General features: G+C 35.0%; 2 protein-coding genes across 3 annotated transcripts; both read right to left on the bottom strand.

Annotated features, from left to right (window-relative positions):
* Positions 1 to 1,644: 1,644 nt before the first annotated feature.
* On the bottom strand, positions 1,645 to 4,811 carry LOC133302443 (probable E3 ubiquitin ligase complex SCF subunit sconB). Its single transcript, XM_061502216.1, has 3 exons — positions 4,514 to 4,811; positions 2,664 to 2,823; positions 1,645 to 2,126 (listed from the first exon to the last, which is right to left on the bottom strand). The coding sequence occupies exons 1-3, from the start codon at positions 4,590 to 4,592 to the stop codon at positions 1,868 to 1,870; spliced, it is 498 nt and encodes a 165-aa protein (XP_061358200.1). The 5' UTR covers positions 4,593 to 4,811; the 3' UTR covers positions 1,645 to 1,867.
* Positions 4,812 to 5,713: 902 nt separating this feature from the next.
* Positions 5,714 to 19,068, bottom strand: LOC133302431 (MAG2-interacting protein 2). Of its 2 annotated transcripts, XM_061502198.1 has the most exons (13): positions 18,888 to 19,068; positions 18,763 to 18,811; positions 18,489 to 18,662; positions 18,202 to 18,403; positions 17,825 to 18,000; positions 15,829 to 16,831; positions 13,524 to 14,494; positions 12,088 to 12,176; positions 11,472 to 11,831; positions 10,573 to 11,127; positions 9,912 to 10,536; positions 9,431 to 9,696; positions 5,714 to 8,532 (listed from the first exon to the last, which is right to left on the bottom strand). In XM_061502198.1, exons 1-13 carry the CDS (start codon positions 18,966 to 18,968, stop codon positions 5,938 to 5,940), a joined length of 7,146 nt encoding a protein of 2,381 aa, XP_061358182.1. In that variant the 5' UTR covers positions 18,969 to 19,068; the 3' UTR covers positions 5,714 to 5,937. The 2 variants fall into 2 exon arrangements, with proteins under 2 accessions (XP_061358182.1, XP_061358181.1); XM_061502197.1 differs by having other exon boundaries at positions 9,912 to 11,127.
* Between the last annotated feature and the right edge of the window lie 301 nt (positions 19,069 to 19,369).

Below are 19,369 nucleotides of genomic sequence, written 5' to 3'. Positions count from 1 at the left end.
CTAATTAATCCTTCAATTTCTAAAATTATGTTGTGGCAGTTTGTGTTTCCATCAGTCTTTTTTTATCGGCATGAATTACTTTTATCCTTGGGCACAAAAAGCATTCCGTTAGTGTATAAAGCTAAAGGATAACGCTAAAAATATCATTTTTTTCATTTTTTATTTTTTTTACATGTTTAGGATCATTTGATCGATATATAAGTTCAAGTAAAGTTTTGGTATTATCATATACAGATTTAAAAATAAGTTTACTAATAATACAAAAAAAAAAATGAGATAGAAAAAAAGGACTTTAGGCTAAATACTCGCCAATATCACAATCTTTCAATTTTTTATTTTTTTTTGAAGGAAAAGAAGCAATTCTCCCTTTTCTTTTCTTAAGGACAAGATATTCTGAAGGAGGACAATAATATAGTTCTTGTTATCCCTTTCTTGGTGTCTTAGTCTCTTACACGTGAGTCTCATTAGAATAGGAAGAAAATGACTAACTTAAGATATTCTTTTACTTTTTTGTTTTATTGGCTTCATTTATATTTTAAAAAGTCAATTTAAATAACTTGTTGATCAAGTCACCCAAATCAATTACTATCAATATTTTTATTTATTTCCTTTAAACAATGAAATTCAACTTAACATTTCAACTTTTATCTTAACATTTCAACTTTTGCTGGAGACAAATGATAACACTAACATAAGGCCTTTATGAACTGACAGTGTCCACTCCAGTAATTGGCATACTTGGACTGGACAATCTAATCAGATTATATTTCACAATGGTTTATACTTTACGCTGGATAAACAATCACTTGTGTGATTCTCATCCGAAAAAGCCTACAAATTAAAGTGCTGCAAAATAACCTATGTTGCACCGACACCGACACGAGATACAAGATACGATACGATATAACACTCCAACACGTTAATTCTAAAAAATGTTAACTTTCAATTTTTTATATTTTATTTTGGAAGGAAAAGAAGCAATTCTCCCTTTGCTTTTCTTAAGGACAAGATATTCTGAATGACAAATATAGTCTTGTTATTCCTTTCTTGGCGTGTTAAAGTCCATTTGTTTGGCCTTTTAAAAAAAAAAAGATTTTATGCCTTGTTTGTTCTAGAAGTGACAAAAGTTAAAATTATTTAGATTTTTTTAAAAAAATTAGTTTTTGAAAAAAATATTTGCCTTTTGCCTTTTGTTTTTTTAGAAGCTCAAATTTTTTGCTTTAAAAAAAAAGTAAATTTTTGACTTTTTTCGTGACTCAACGTTTTTTTTCAAAGCAGTGAGAAATACTTTTTTTTTTCCTAAAAAAATAACTTTTGAAGAGAAAAAAAATCCATCCAAACAAGCCCTTAGAAATCTCATTAGAATCGGAAGAAATGACTAACTTAAGATATTATATTCCTTTTTTGTTTTATTGGCTTCATTTATATTTTCAAAAGTCAATTTAATAACACTTGTTGATCCAGTCACCCAAATCAGTTACTATCAATATTTTTATTTATTTCCTTTAATCAATGAAATTCAACTTAACATTTCAACTTTTACCTTAACATTCCAACTTTTGCCGGAGACAAATGACAACACTAGCATAAGGCCTTTATGAACTGATAGTGTCCACCCCAGTAATTGGCATACTTGGACTGGACAATCTAATCAGATTATATTTCACAATGGTTTATACTTTACAGCTGGATAAACAATCACTTGTCACTTGTGTGATTCTCATCCGAAAAAGCCTACAAATTAAAGTGCTGCAAAATAACTGAATACATTTGTTTAATGATATAAATAAGTATATACATAAACAATGCTTACATGCAGATTAAGTTTTACAGTGAACTTCACTATTGGATTGAATACATTAGATAATCATATCACACGGCTACGTTTTGCATCCGCAGAAGCAACTTCCAAATCCCCAATGAAAAAAAGGATTTTATCCAAAATTCCTCGACAAGATCTCTCTTCAGCTAGAGAACCTTCTTCAGTGAAGCCCCTTTCTGAACTTAAAGTATGGCTGCTGTTGCCACTAACTTGTTCCCCATTTTTTCTTGAACCCAGATATCGCTGTTTTTCACCTAGTTGAACAAGATAGTAGTCACTGCCTTCTCTAATTATCTTCAAACCCCTATTTTATGAAGAATGAATAAAAAGTCATTCCCTTTAGATTAGCATCCAACAACTGTTACCACAGATTAGATTATTTATTGTGTGAATGCAGATTGAATTCCTGACTTATTTACTAATTCCAAACACAAATTATGAGACAATAATTTATTTTGTTGAATAACTATGGTTCATAATAGAGATGAGCAAGATCCACGTAAGAGCAAGCTAACATCAATGCTGTAGATGCAGTAATTACCAATTCAACTTGTTAGAAATATAATATAAATTTATTCATCTGTCTTCAACTAATAATTTTTGGGATAGTTGGTTGCTCATATCTCCCGAGTTCCATCCTTGCCGTCGCATTCTTATGATAAATATTTAATTATGAAGATTTAATGTATATATAAAATCATTCATCTTCCTTCATCTAACAACCCTTTTGGGATAATTGGAGCAAAACTACTCCAACCATGAAGGCATTCAAGATGAAACATGAGAGATGTCTATGTGCATGTGCATGCTCTTAAACTTTAGGATAAATTAAACAACTTACACTCCAACTCGATCACAACGATCTTCCACCTCATATACATCTTTCCATAACTTTGAACCAATAGGAGAATAAAAAGCTGCATGATCTCCTCCCCATCTCTCCTTAAAAAGGTTAGACCATAGAGCATCTTCTGAGGCCATCAGCTTCCACTTTCTGCATACTGTACAACAAATTGCCAAATTAATGGCTTATCAAAATCGAATCAAATCACATGTTACCACCTTCTTGTCCCTCCAATTAAAAAAACTAACAACTAAGAGAGAAAGTGCTGAAATTTAAAAAGAAAGAGAATTTTTTTTGCTGAAGTGTCAATTTTTAAATGGAGGAATAGGGAAGGGGAGAGGTGATTTGATTCATATCAAAATAAGGTAATAAACCTCAAAATCTTGAAAGAAAATTACATTAAAACTTGTCAAATTATACAATCTTTTAGGGTGATATTTATTCACCGTTATCACTCTCAGTTGCCAATTACCAAATCCCTGATTCTAACTCATATTTGCACACAAACTCTTACTGTTATGTCTAACATGAAGACAAAAGAAAAATTGACACATTGTTGGGAATAAAATTCCAAAATTCTGAGCAAAATGTAACCATATGTAGAAGGTAAATATAATGTTTCCGGATTCAAAGTGTAACCATATGCTAATATTTTTCTGAAAGAAAAGATACATGATGATAAATGAAACAAGGGGCTTCGAATATGGCGCAACTTGCATCCTCAGACTAATTTACTTCAACTTGGAACTTTTAGGCAGTTAATTTTTTGTTTTTGATTTTTGTTTTTTGTTTTTTGTTTGGTGGAAATCTAACAAACCTTAAGAAGCTTCAAACATTACCACCAACTAATAGAAAATTTTATTTTCTAGAAATTTAAACAACATTACGAAGCCTTTCACATTAGCCCCAACATGTTTTCCTTATCCAAAAAGTTTTGATTTGATTCAATTGCATTCGTACAAGAAGTGGTGGACATCAAATGTCAGATGAAATTTAAAATCACATATATCTGTTAATCACTGATCAAAACAATAAATATAAGTTTGATTTTAACAAACAGAGAAAATATCAAACAAGGCCAAGTGGCAAAACTTGGTCAACCTCCAGATTTAAATGAGAGGTGCTTTATGTTATGTTTCTTGAAAAGCATGGTGATAGTTAGAACATATTAACCCAAGGAACACAGCGCTGTGTTTGATTCTTTCAAATTCTGCTGATAAGAGAATAGTGATAGGAATCTGTATAACTAGGGTGGGATTTATTGGATAAAGGTTGAGCAATATGTTATAAAAGTAGCATTTTTATTATTTATTATTTTTTGTATTTTCCCCCAAAAAGATGGAAATTATATAACAACCAAATCATGTTCCCGTTTTTAATTCCATTTAATCAACAGCTAATTTCAGTCTCAGAAGCCGGAACAGGAAATTTCAAATAGAGATCCACACTACACTAGTCACTGAATCGCCTTGCACCAATTTGTTTCTGATTATAAAAATGTATCAATTTAGACGATCATTGACAAAATTCAGGAAAGTCTGAACAAACCAATCCACATATTCTAGAGGATCATCTCATGACCACTTTTCAATCAATATGCAAAGTACATGCAGCAAATGGAGGATCCAATTCAAACAGACAGAAAACACAATAGATAATCCAAGTCAATATATAGAATGGAAGAAACCCAATTCAGATCTAATATCGATATTTCAATTGATGGATCATGCTACTAATTTGAAATTTAGAAATCAACAAATTACATTGCAAATTGGATAACTTTTTTTTTTTTTTTTAAATATTTTTAAAACACAAAAAAATCTAAAAATCAATAGGGCATCACTGACCTTGTTGAGCAACTGCTAGATTGTGGTAGTCCAAGAAACAGAATATCCTCATACAAATTTCCAAAGGTAACTTCTCCATTTTGAGGAGTTCAGAACCTTATCTTAGATACAATTCATGCAACAACACCAGAAACAGATTTTGTTTCCATTTTTCACTTTCACCAGAGAGAGAGAGAGAGAGAATAGTAAGTTTCTTATTAGTTCTTCCTCAGATTCTGTCGTATGGTATTGGTAATAATAGTTTGTTACTGTTCTCGTTAAAAAAAAAAGTAGTTGCTTCCGATACGAGGAGATAGGCAACAACCGCTATATAATATTAATATATTCGCGCGTAGGTATGTATTGGGCACTCTCTCCTTTGTATCATCCGTATGTATACCAAGACTTTTTATATATTTATTTATTAGAAATTGAAACACATCATTTAATCCAATCTACACAAATCTCTCGCCGTTATATCAAGTGGCTTAAAACTAGTATACCGTCACTCTGATCATAAGAGGATTCCGATCTTCTTATTTCAATATTTTAACATTAACTTGTCATGTCTTAGATCGCAGATTCGGTCACAAGGACACAATAAAAGCATAATATTAAATGAGGTTATATGAAATTATATCAGCTGTTTTATAAATATGAAATAAGGTTATGGAAATTACGTAAAGATTGAGAAAAAAAATATTGATTTATTTACAGATAATTAAAATCGACTCATAGATTCATTCCAAGTGAAGAATAATTTATATTAAGATTTTAATTTTAATCTATTCACAGCAAATAACATTATGGTAAAATTTTGCTGAAAAAAAATCATTTACTATAACGATGTATGTGCCATTTTCTGCTTGTTCAAATCTTTAGTAAATATTACTTTCAGTATAACCATTGTCATAAAAAGAGGTTATTTGAAGTTAAATTAAATGGAAAATTCTTTAATACTCCTGCCAATTTCGACCATTGGATGACCATTGCTATAAAGAGAGGTTATTTGCTGTTACATTCTACTGCCAGCTTTTAAAATTCAATATTCAAATAACAATACAGTTCTTATTTTAATTGGTTTTGTTAAACATACTTTATGGTATATACATAATTTGAGCATTTTTAATTTGCTTCCTAAATTAATTTAAAAAATAAAAGAAAGAACCCAAGTCGCAAAGCCAGCCGGAAGACATAGTTATTAACAAAACAATTGGGTAGAAATATATGGTCAAATAATTCTTAAACACATACATGTATGAAATTTTGAATCTCTAATTAGCTTTTCTTTTGAACAAGCAATTCATCCGTAAACCCAACCCTCCAAAAGAAAATATCTATTTAAATAGTCATCAAGAAAACCCTCGCATTCTAATTTGATACAAATGCTACTCTAAAACAATTTGCTGAAACGGATAAAAGGGGGGATCAAATCGAAACTTCTATCAACTAACACTAGCAGAAAGCAATGGCAATGTAGATTGAATCAAATTGCTCAGTTTGCTTCTCAACCTGCTAATTGTATTCTTCAATGTTTTACATGTCTTCTCAACAGGAAACTCGTTGACCTGTAGCAAGTGTAGCTGCCTTTCCAGATACCTATTAAGACTGGCCTCGGCAATGTTAATGAGACTGAGTGTTTCATTAGTGTGCATAAATTTTGTGACTAGAAATCCAGCTAGAACATGTTGATCAGCCTTCACAAGTTCCGCTATGAAATTAGGGAAAAGGATCCTTCCGTAAAGAAGCAACTGATTCCCGTGATCTTCACTATTGTTAATTCCTCTGCCTGATACCAGAGCTTCTTGACATTGATTGGACAAGTTTCCAATCAAATAGCAGAGATAAGAGAAAGTAGTACCATAGGTAGAGTCGGTCGCAATAGAAGTAAGAATCCCAGAAGAAAAAATAAGAATTAATAACTCATAGTCCTTGCCCCTTGTTTCAGAGATGCCTTGTCTTATGTTATCCTCAACTGCACCCAGGCACTGCAGCTGTAATGTTTTGTAAGGCAGCAACAGTGCCATCTTCAAAGCCAGAAAGCAATCCGCGCCAAGTGCTATCTGGCTTAAGCTCCTGGCATCATCTTCATCAAGCAATATACCATTAGGTTTTAATGATGATTGATCAATCAGTCTCAGCACATCACTAAACCTTGATAGGCTTATGAATTTTCTAAAAATCTCCGCCCAACACACATGTAAAGGGTGAACAGAAGCAGAATCCTCTTTCTTTTCTCTCTCAGGCTTGTCTACTTCCTCAAGACTTTCCCATCCCTCATCCCAATCATCATTATTCCAGTCATTTCCTCCGTCAGATGCTTCAGCAGCAGTTTCTCCGTCTTTCTCTGTACTGAAAAGCCCATCCCATTCCTCCAAAATGGCTACCAGAGCATCGAAGTGGAGATCTTTACTAGCTTCTTCACACAACCTCAAAAAGCAAGAAACAGCCATGTCTGCATTCAATAGATCATCAGAGGTAATTTCTATGCTAGGAGAGATTGATGCCACAAGCTGAGATGATCTCAGAGCAACCAAAGTATTTGTAAACCTACTAGAAGAGTCTTTGTGATCTGGCAACTGCTTGTCAACATCGGTCTCACTCTTTCTACTAGCATAAAGCAATTCATTCCATTCTTCCCATGGTTGAACATTGGCTAGTATTTCTGTAGAGAAACCCTTAATATTTTTACCTGAGATAAATTGCATAAGCTCTAGTACAAAAACTCTGATGGAACTTGGCAACTGTAAATTGTCAGAGAACTGGACCATTCTTTCCCAAATTACATGTCTAACACATTGCATAACTTTTAAATCACCTTCTAGCTTGCTTAAAGATGACAATATATGATACAGGTTTTGGCTCTCATGGGATCCATCGACCAATTCCTGCAGAACAGCTTCCACAATTTCTAAATAGAAATGAGGAAGATCCTGGGAACCTGTGGCAGAATCAGAAGCTGAACCAGTTTCCAATGATGCAACAGAAAAAACCTCTGCAACGGCACCAAACCCACAACCAGAAAAAATCATAGCTTTGCAGAAACTATAAATTTCTGCAGAAGAATCACCATTTAAGCCACCGTTGACATAGCCATATATGCTGCCCCAGCCCTGACTTGGGGAGATGATATCCTCCATCACCAATTTCATAAAAACCTTAAGACAACTCATTAAACATTGTGGATTGAAGCTAAAAGTTTCGCCTGAACTTTCCTCCAATGCAATTTCCTTCATATCATCTGTCAATCTCATCCAAAAGTTTAGAAGAACAATAAGGCAGTCTTGCCATGTTGAATTGTCAGGTAGGAATCCATACGAACTGTAGAGAGGCATGATTACAGTGAAGTACTGCTTCATGATCCCCAAAGCATCAGACTGGCTCAAAAGTTTAATATGCATTCGGCACAAATCATAGCTCTGCTCAAGCTTACTTATAAAGCCTTGAAGGTATTCAGGAGTTCTAATACTAGAATCAGTTGTAGCTTTAGTTTCCAAAGCTCTCAGCAAACTAAGGATGTAGTACTTGTAGACATCCTGCCATGACATAAAACCCTCAGGCAATGAATCACCATATATATTGACAAAAGCCTGTACCATTTTTGACAAAGCTGACAAGCTACTTTCCTCAATACATGCATAAACTTCATCTCTAAAGGAATCAAAGTTCAAACCACACAACCCAGCTATATTTTTGAAGTTTAGGTTATTGATAAAGGATACATTTTTGCATTCTTGCTCGAGGACCTTGTAATAATGAGTAAACCTTAGATTGGCATTTGCATGATCAGGCTGTACTATTGGTGATAAATCTTTGGTATTTTCCAGCTGCAAGTAGCACTCTGACAACAGGCCATACACATAAGCAAGGCGAAGCTTGTTGCACCCATCAATTGCAGGGTAGACAATTTTTGAGATTGTTTCAATGGTTTTGGCACTATTACCAATTATTTGTCCTTTATAAGCTGCAATGTCGGCTGTAATATCATCATTTGTCCAAACATCAGAAACAAGGACAGCGCTAAGGTAACGCAACAGCACCTGCAAAGAAACAAAGAAATAGTGAGGTCTCATCAAATGGATTATGTATGCATTTTTCTCTGTAAAGAACCAATTCAACCCAAAAGCTTAAGCTTTTGGGTGAGGCTACATTAATGGTTTTATATATCTCAACACGCCCCCCTCACACGAGAGCCCACTGGGCTTGAACGGTGGACAATGCACAGGCCCACCTACCTGTGCGAAGAAAGAAATTCCACTAGAAAGAAAGTGGAAGGCGGTGAGGATTGAACCCGGTACACCGAGGCTCTGACACCATGTAAAGAACCAATTCAACCCAAAAGCTTAATCCAACCCAAAAGTTTAAGCTGGTGGGTGAGGGCTTTTTAATGGTTTATACTGTTCTCTAACACACCCCCTCACACGAGAGCCCACTAGGCTTGAAGGGTGGACAATGCACAGGCCCACCTACCTATGCTAAGAAAATTTACAAGAAAAAGTGGGGGCGGTGAGGATCGAACCCGGGACACGAGGCTCTGATACCATGTAAAGAACTAATTCAACCCAAAAGCTTAAGCTGTTAGGTGAGGGCCTCTTTAATGGTTTATATTATACTCTAACATTCTCAAAGAACTAGTTTACCTAAAGGCTCAAGCAGTTAAATGGGGCCTAGCAACAATTTTTATAACTCAACACTAGACCACTTGGTCATAGGCTTTGATATCATGTCATGAACCAACTCTTCCAAAAGTTTAAGCTGTTGGTTTGAAGACACAAATGATTTTATTATATCTCTTTAACATTTATAACTACTTTATACTGAAAACTAATGCTACCTGACAGCTTTGTCAATGAGCAAAGGAACTAAAAGATTAATGGTTTCATCTAATCAATACTTTTTTTTAAGAATGTTTCAACACATTCTTGTAAACCCTCATACCTCATTACAGTTCAAGCCATAAGTATCAGCCAATTTTAATATGTCCTTCAAAATGCGCTTTTTTTCGAACTTTACTGACTCAATGAGAGAGAGAACAACATTCTCAATGTAGATGGAGTCCCCGGACAAAAAGCGCTCCGTTTCAACACCAGGAATTATTTTCTCTAGTGCTCTAGAATGATCAGTCATACGCTTTTGCTCTTCTAACTTCAGCTTCCACTCTCTCCAAAACGAGGACTGTGCCTTGCCAAGTTTATCTATATCATCTGGAAAATAAAATAAAATCAAAACAATGTCTTCATCAGTTATGGATGCCAAATAAGAATGAAAAGAAGGTGGGAGAAAGAAGTCCACAATCAATACAAGCATGATCAACAATTCAAATACAAATAGCATATAAAAAATAAAAAATATGCAATCTAGGAGTCAACTACTAAATAAATGTACTAGGAAAAGAATATTGCAGAGAAAAGCCCATTACCAGAACTGGGTGATGCATGCTTTTCCTTAAACCTCCTCAGCAATAGCTCCTTCCGCTGAGCAGGGTCAGTCCCTATTCCAGAGTTGTGTAGTAAGCTGTACGCCATCCCAACATTCATGATGCTACAAATTTCTTGGTAGTCTTTTCTTATTTTGAGTTGTTCTTCTATAATTTCTACCCCATTGAAAGCATCCACAAGATTCAAAAGATAGGAGCACCCTATTATATCTTCATCTTCGGTGACCGGTGGTTCCATAATTGAATTTGCTAAGGAGGCAATCAGATTGTCTCTGGGGGCAAATCCATTCCTGGCCAACCACGACAAAATGGTCACCACAGCTTGTGTTCTGATGTTTAAATATTGCTTTCCAGTACTAAATTTCTTATTATTATCTCCTTTCCTACTCAATTCAAGCAACCAAGGAAGTTGTAAAGCAGCAAAAGACAGAATTTTTCCATTTTCAGTCAAGCCCGAGGCCCAATCAGTTCGATCCCCAACAGCCAAGGTTTTAGCTACAATGGAAAGCATGTCTCTAATTTTCTCGACATGAAAATCTTGATTGTCAGCGCTAATACCATCAAACTCTTGAAAGCAACCATTGCTATCAAGTACATTTTGAAAACTCTGCTTTTGAAGTGAGTTTACTGATGAACTTTGCACTGAAAAATTTGTCCCAGTTGACATCATTAATGTTTCACACTGGCCTTGCATATCTAGGTCTTTCCATGCCTGGAGAAGCTCGCCAATGGATTCCTCATCACAATGGCTCAAAGCAAACCCTAGTAGCTGCTTTCGAGAGTCCACATCCATATTTTCAAGGGCAGGACCTCTTGCAATTGCAGCACATAAATCCCATATGTAACCATGTCCTTTTCTGGCCAAAACAAGACAGAGATCAAATGCCAACTGTAAATCACCAGAAACTGCAGCCTCTCTAGCAATAGCTTCCTCAACAGCTGATATGTCATCGGCAGACCTCAGGCCAAGAAGTTTGGCAACCTCGATAAGTTCATCAACATGAAAATATGCTCCAGTCTGATTTGTGATTGCCATTTTCAAAATTTCCATAGGATCTTTTATTTGCCTGAACTGCATGGGAAGAATATTCACCCCAAGGTTTGGAAGCTTAACTGTAAGTGCATCAATAATATCTGCCTCTGCCTTCACATTTCCACTACTTGGATATAGATTAAGACATTCTTTAGCATTCCAGATCTGAAGCAAATTGCAGCAACATAATTAATCATTTCATGTTGTTGAGGATAGGTTAGCATAAAACAAAGCTTCTTTAAGACTATCAAGAACTTCAATAAAATGAGAAAATGGCCTTGTCCTGATTTAGATGACAGTTGACAAGCATAATAGATATTAGACTCTATGGTTCAGTTTCTACCTTAAATCTTAAGTCTAAAAAAAAAAGAGGTAAGATGTTGTGTAATGGTTCTTATGGCTGAATTCATGTGTGTTAACATGATGAACGATGCTTTTGTCACGACAAAGGGTATAAAGATTTCAGATATTAGATGCTACAAGTAATAAGTTGTTACAGCCTATCTTACTTCAGAACAAGAAAGACTTGAAGCTGAGAAAAAGTACTCCCTAGCTGCTTGAATGACAAGGTTTTCGGCCTTTTCTGATGCCAAAGCAACTGAACTTGTACCCTTCAAATAATTTCGTGCAAGAGAAAATTTTCCAGCTTTAAGCAGCCCTCTGCAAAATTCAATCAATATATACTCCAGGTCCAGAAAAGGAAATGCCTTTTCCCTCAAGTACTGCATATCACGCCACATGCTGGCCCATTCACTATCTGATCGGCTTGGCTGACGTCGAATAAATTTAGAAAGAATAAGGCGAATAATCTGTTTTACACCCTTCTCATCTGACTGAGATCCTAGAAAAAAGTTTAATGGCTTTGGGACCTGCACAGATCCAAAATATAGCATTGTAAACAATCCATGCTAAAACCCAATAATATGAATTTTACAGTCATAACGCCAAATAGTTGAGGGGGGAAAAACAATGCTAAACAAAAGTTGTACAATCCAAACTAAGGTGTCATACACATTGAAGTATGATTAATTTTATTTCACCATATAATCAATCAACTTAGACATCACCTTCATGAATAACTTAAGGCTTTAAAGTTCAATTGCTCATAGAGGACAAACGACCAACCTGGTAAAATGCCAAGAGCCTCCCTGCTTCAATATGACCTTCAGCAACTCTAAGTCTTCTCTCAAGGCTCTCAACTTGAATTGCACCATCTGCGCAATAATACATATTTCAATGTACTCATGAACAGATTTATACTATTGACTGAATCATCACATCCACAAGAAATTACTCAACAACACATGCACACACATAGATATGCAGCAGTGTGTCGTCTGTAAATTTGGGATTCAAATTATATGCACACTCCAGCTCAACAACACAATATATGTCAATGATATATACAATGAAAGGACAGAAAAATAATATTCAATAGCTGGAATGCTAGCTGAATTCTTATCCACACTGAATGAGAAAAAAAAAAGATATTGTCAGGACACGAGCCAATACTCTTCAGTTGGTGAAAGATACCGACATATGACTGTGGAAGGAAATCACGTGAGCCTAAGAAAAGAATGATAGAAGCTAATAATTTCAAAAGTTTTGAAGAAGGTTTGACATGGAAATCTATATTCATTAGAATTTTTTTCAGCTTTATATAATATTCAGAAACTTGATACAAAACGGTAGAAGAGGCAACTAAATAGTGATTGGTCGCAATAGAAATGGACTCTCACCCCAGGTGAACATAGGGTATAAGTCACTCTGGGCCTTTGGGGTTACCTAACCACAACCCCCAGCCCGAGAGGTTAGTCTCTTAGATATACCTTTGGGGATACCCTGTCAAAGACCAAAAAAGAATAGAAAAGGCAGGTTGAATGACAGAAAGAGAAATTTCTTCTCAGGAGACTGAGGAAGTAATGACTTTGAATTCCTCAAGAAGGCACCAAGTTCAGGAACATTTTTATCAAGGTTGTTATGTAAGGATAACAAGAGACAAACTATGGACAATATGAAATGAAGGTGTTAAATACCGGTAAGCAGGTACAAAGGATGTACTAGTGAAGAAACAACAGCTTCATAAAAAAGTGATCAACACTTTTTCCATTAAAAGGGTTAACCATATATTGAATTAATTAACCACTGGTATAGTGAATTGTTTGAAACTATAGTTTTCACCAGGAACTCCTAAATTGTAATTCTTTAAAAGGAAAAGAGAGCGGGGATTTTAAAGATTCCAAAACTGAGGGAAAAGAAAACTCCACATTCCAGTTACTTAAGGATCAAAATCAAATGTTAACTAATATCAATACTGTAAAGATCACATGAATACAATATTCCCAACCAATTATATTTGTCTTACAACAAATTGCTAGATCAAAATTTCAGGGTAAAACTATGTATAAGCTTGGGAAATAACCCAACTCCACCCCCACACACACACACACAAAAATAAAAATAAAAATACTGGTTCCTGAGAATCCTGTCATTATGATTATTAAAAATTACAACATCTCACTGTCATTATGATATTAGAATAAACATGAAGCCAAACTCACCATGCAATTGAGGAAGTTTAGATAGTATGGCTGCCATGATACTCCACCTATCTGTAACTGTGGACAAATATATGCATTGCAAAGCACAATCAACAGCTTCAACCTCAGTTTTGAAATAGACATTACTTTGGAAGTTTCTGCACCCTTCCTCAATTACCACCAAGCATATCTCCAATTTATTCTCCAAAGCAGTTTCCTTCAACCATCTGACTAGAAATGATTCCTCTATATTTTGATTTGTAGAATTAGAAAGAGTGACATCTCCGATTAAGGATACTTGATGAAACTTTTCATGCATAAATGGAATAGCTCTATTGTGTAATCTTTCAGTTACATTTTCCTCTTTGATTCCCTTGAGCATAAATTTAAATTTATCATAGTCTGACAATTCTCCCCACATGACAAGACTCATATTGAAGCTCATTTCACTATCATTGTCATCAGAATAAATAATTTGATACAAATATACTATGTCCTGATGAAACTGCTGCAACTCAGATATACCTTTGCGAAGAGCAAACTCAAGTAGGCTGAGGCAATTATCTAGCTGCCCACTAAAATTATCCATAGCTCTAGCTCTATTTGTATACCAATTTGAGAGCTCATCAATTGATGGCCAAGCAAATCCAAGAAAATGCTTAACAAGAGGTTCGGTTTTGACTAGGATTTGAATGTCATGGTTTTCAACTGACGCATTGATGAAGTGAACCATCTTCTCACATTCAACCCAATCATATTGCCTCACAGCAACACTAGAAGGAGGAGACTTTCCAGGAAGAAGCTGCCCATATGTCTGGACAGGAACTGTTTCTGGGATGGCAGCTAAAATTTCCAACATAAAGGGAGACAAAGAATATGGATGACGCTTAAAGAGCAAGTTTAAGGCACCAATTTTTCCACTTTCTGCAAGTGCTACTGCAGCTTCATTAATAGGCATAACACGGAATTTGCTATATTCCTGCACAGAAAACCTGCAGAAAACTGTGTCAATGAACTTTGAGTCAGTGGAAACCATCAGAATTATAAATCATGAATGACAAACATCCTATCATCAGTAGTCATTACATAGGCATATACTGGAATGTGAGTAAGTGTATATGCCTGTAGGTTTTGTTAATGAGATATGGTACAGGGAGAGGGGTCATATGCTATATTGTCAACTAAAAATAAATAGGCAAAGAGACCTTACAATCACAATCTTGAAGACCTCAAAGAACATCTTATCATTAAGATTTAAGAATACATACGGATAGGAAATATTCCAATTGAGTTGAAGGACTGAGGTTTTGTGTGTGTTTGTGTAGGTGTATGAGAGAGAGAGTTATAAAAACAGAGGAAATAGATAGTGGTGAGCTTAACCAGATCAATCATTTGCTCAATATTCCTCCCCCTTAAATTGAAAAATTATGAAAGCATAACCTTTGAAATTAAAAACTTATCTTATAAATGCTACTTTTCTTGCTGATGATGACGATATTTACTTATGTCAAAAATCTACAGTGCATATTATAATGAAGAAATCATCACTACAGTGCTACATGGGAATACAAAGGCTTTAAATGGTTGCACTGAAACTAAGACCAAGAATAGATGGAAAAGTAAATAACCAAAAGATCATGTCAAAATAAAGTAATACAAAACCAATTTTCAGTGCTACATAAGTTATTTCCCCTGATCTGTGTTTTATGCGTGGTGCTAGTTCTAAACCGGCTCCACATCTCTTCTTACATTGTTCTGCTTTTGTTTCTCTTTGGAACACTTTGTTTGGTATTTTGGGTTAATTGTAGGTGTGCCCTAGGTCCTTGGACCAATTTTTGATATAATCTTTAATGATTTTTGTAGGATTAAAGAGGCTGAAGTTTTGCAGCAATGTGCAATCTGTGCTACAATTTGGTGCATATGATTCGATAATAACTCTTGTAACTTTAAGGAGGCTTCTATGGCACAAGATTCGGGATAAGATTAGGTGCTTGGCTTCCATTTTGTTGTAACATACACGGACTTTTTAAAAGGGTTCCTCTAACAGATATGTTGAGGTATTTCGCAACTTTGCTTCACTTAAGATATTCATAGTGCAGCATTCTAGTCCATATTTCTTTGCTGTTTTTTTTGTTTTGCTCTTTATTAAAGAGGACTCCCTATCCTCCAACACATTGTACTTTCTTCTCTTCTTCTTAATAATATTTCTTTTATAATAAACAAATTTTAAAAGAAAAAATATAATTTTTTTAAAAAAACTATCATAGAAAAATAATAATAAAATAATTTACTTTATCAAAATTGATGTCCATAACTCTGAGGATACCTGCCCATGTTTATTCCAAGATATGTTTCCAGCCTGTCTCTAAATTGCAAAATTTGAAGTCTGGCCAAGCGAGCATCCCATACTTTACTAGAATTACAATCATTTACTTCTGAGAATCTATGATGGTCAGTAATGCGGAGACCATAAGCCAGCAAAGCCTTCACAGCATCTTCTGTTGGTCCAATTCTATCAACACATTCAGAAAGTACAAAACCTCTATCCTTAATATTTGACAAATATATATTTATTTCATTCAATCCTTGGCTAGAATTCAACCACTGTGACTTCAGAACTTCATCTTTATCCAATCCATGACTATCAGCAAAATCCAGAGCAGCCTGATATCTCTTCTTGCTAATCAAAATACCATACATTTCAGGGACAGATTTTTCAGCAAATGAAATGAGGAACCACAGCAACCTAGAAAGGTGAAATTGATTAAGCCTATCTTCAATGATCCACTCTGTCTGATGCAACTCATCTGTTGATTCAAAATCGGAAGGATTATATCTTTCTTTGGATGATAGACCCGCTAAAAGAAAAAGACAGCCTTTATATTTCTGTGCTCTTTCTAGAACAGGTAAAAAGTACTCAGGATCCTCTTCCTGAACTTTTGAACCATTAAGGATGTTAATCAATATAACCTTACTATTCCTATCTACAATGGCAAGGATATGGTCACACCACCAAGTAAAATCCATAAAACCCACAAAAGATTTGCTTCCAACATTGGATAAATTATCAGACATTGGTGAATCATCTCTCTCTCCCAAGACAAACTCGGAGAGTGTATAGCCTTCTTTGTCTAGCTTAAAAATATACAAGCACCCTGTCAAATCCAGAGTTGCAACAAATGTAGCTTGTGGTGAGATTAGCACCTTTGGATATGTTAGCTGACCTCTGTAACCTTTTGGTTTTAAATATAATCCCTCAAACTGCAAAGAGAACAACTGCTCCAGTTCTGTACTTGAACTTTTATGCCAAAGAGAAAGACTGCAAGATCCTAAAGATATATGCATAACTAGTAAGTGAAGAATTGAGACCAACAATACTAAGAAGATAAATGACTTGTAAAAAATATATAGTCTATTCTCCATGTTCTGAGAATAATTTATTTGATAAAAGAATAAATACTATTAGAGAACATAAGGGAAAAAGCACAAGATCATATAATACAAGTTCGGTAATGAACTATTCCATGTAATAAAAAATATGGATTTCCGTGTACAGACATGAGATAGGTGAATATGACCAAACGAAAAATATAATGGCTTGAATTTGACTGGAAGCCTGAACGACCTAGTCTCTTATCAAAATAAAACGAAGAAATAAATAAATTCACCTTCCCCTTTAGAGTATCCATGTGATATACAATACGATTTTACAGTTTGAATCCTTAATTTTATATAGAAAATATAAACATGGAAAAAATTTCGCAAAAAAGAAAAAAGAATAGACTTAATACGCTTTAAATTTTCTAGTAGCTTAAAACCCACCTATATTTGTTATGAAATTAATTATAATTATTGAAGCTAACAACCAACTTCTGAATTAAAAAAAGAACCTTTTTCGTAGAGTAGAAATATAAAAATAAGAACAATATATCTTTCTAAAGAAAATTAAAACAAAGGACATCAGGCATTATACATATATAGATAAGACAAAGAAAATATATAGTTTAATCATAAAAAAGTTCTTGAAACTATAAGCACGGCATGGAGGTGCTTAAAGCAGATTGTAAGCAATGCAGCTCAACTTATACCAGTCTAGGCAAAGGTTCCTAAAGGCACAAGAACTTTATTTTGCTTTCTAAAAATATTTATTATGATGTCCTCTTTGATGCTTTGTTTCTTTTTCTTTCTTTCCCTTGTTAACCTAGTAGTCAAAAGTAAAAAAGAACTTACATCTATTTGTCTATTACATAATGAACTACTTAAATTCAGAACCGACACATACATAACATAGAAAATAATTGAGAAAATAACCAAAAACATACCAGCGTTCTTGTGAACAGCCACAAAAAGGTTAAGTTCATCATGGCGGTCAAAGCAGAAAATATTGTTGCAGAGATGACCCCGGTGATTAGAAATGTACTTGGGAAAAGTAGAGCCCGTATGTCCATAACTGATCTCAATTTGCTGAAGTGAACCATCTGATGTAATGACAGTGAACCTACACCTCAAGCAATACAACATTTCAAATTGACATTCCATCTCCCTTTTACTAGTTCCCAACATTGTTTTGAAGTGTGGAAGTTTACCAATCAATGACAGCATGACCGTATTTTCAAGATCAGTGACAAACTAATCACGTTTCAATTTTTTAGTACAGCATATCGGAAGCAAGGGAAGCAGAGAAAGGAAAAATACTTACAAGTAAGAATTGTGCTTATCTAAATCGTTATCAGAAAATAAGCCAACGATTGGTGAAGAGACTTTCAACTGCTTCTTCGTAATTTCTGCTATTACTTCACCACTGAATTTGATAAAATACAGTGTATCAGTGTCATCAGCAACTCCAAGAACGTCATCATCTTCAGACCAAGCTCCTACACTAAATGTACCAAAGCTGGGACCTAATGAACCAATTGCAAATCATGTTTTCACTTTTTAATACAATCCAATGAAGACAGGATTTTCAAGAGAGTAAATGAAACTCACTGGTGAAAATGGCGCATGAATGTTGATAGTCATCCTCTTCACTCAAAATCGTTATCCGATTTCCAGCGGCAACTGCAACATGCTTGGCTCTAGGGGAAACAAACAACGATACCAATCTTCTGAGTCTCTTCGGTTGATTATATTCGGTCCACTTCTCCTTCAGTTGAGTCACACCTTCAAACCACGAGAGTTGGATCCGAATAAGCGTTAATAAGAATTCAACGAAACGAGAATCGAACTTGTTCAGTAATTCAAAAAGAAAACCGACACGTACCTCGAGCAGAGAGCAAGGACAGCAAGCTCCCCTTACTACTCTCATTTTCCTGAAATCCAACAACGATCAACGAAATTGAGAGAATAAGAATGCGAATCAGAAGAGAAAAGAGAAGAGACACTGACCTGGTGGTTTTGGTGGTGCTGTTGTTGTTCAGGAGGGTAATTGGAAGCGTGACGTCGCGTCTCGTAAAGCGGCACCGCCATATTGGAACCGTTACTGTATCTTCTTCAGAACCCCACACCTCAAAAACTGCACCGCATTCGAGTGAGCGCGTAGCTAGCTACACCAAAAAGCGACAGAGATGACTTCTGCTTCGGTTCATTCTCATTTCTCGATGATCATGCTTTTCTTTTTCTTTTTTTCTTTTTTCTGTACCTTCGAATTTGGGCCCTCATTGCGTTTCAGATCCGGGTTAAACTTTAGCCCAATGTGAGCTTGGTTGGGCCTTGGGCATATAAATATCCTTCCAGTTCTTCAACATTATGGCCTGTCTTAGTTGTTAACCACGTAAAAAATTGATAGATATAGATAGTATATTTTATTAAAATAGCTTATAAGGATTATGTTGATTTTTGTTGCATAAATTTTAGAAGGGATATGATAT

This window comes from Gastrolobium bilobum, unplaced genomic scaffold (assembly GCF_033153095.1).
Source record: "Gastrolobium bilobum isolate Gb01-03AN ecotype WA unplaced genomic scaffold, APGP_CSIRO_Gbil_v1 utg12365, whole genome shotgun sequence".
In the NCBI taxonomy this organism is placed as follows: domain Eukaryota; kingdom Viridiplantae; phylum Streptophyta; class Magnoliopsida; order Fabales; family Fabaceae; genus Gastrolobium; species Gastrolobium bilobum.
The sequence above is the reverse complement of the archived record's forward strand: the minus strand, read 5'-3'. Positions and strand labels throughout refer to the sequence as shown.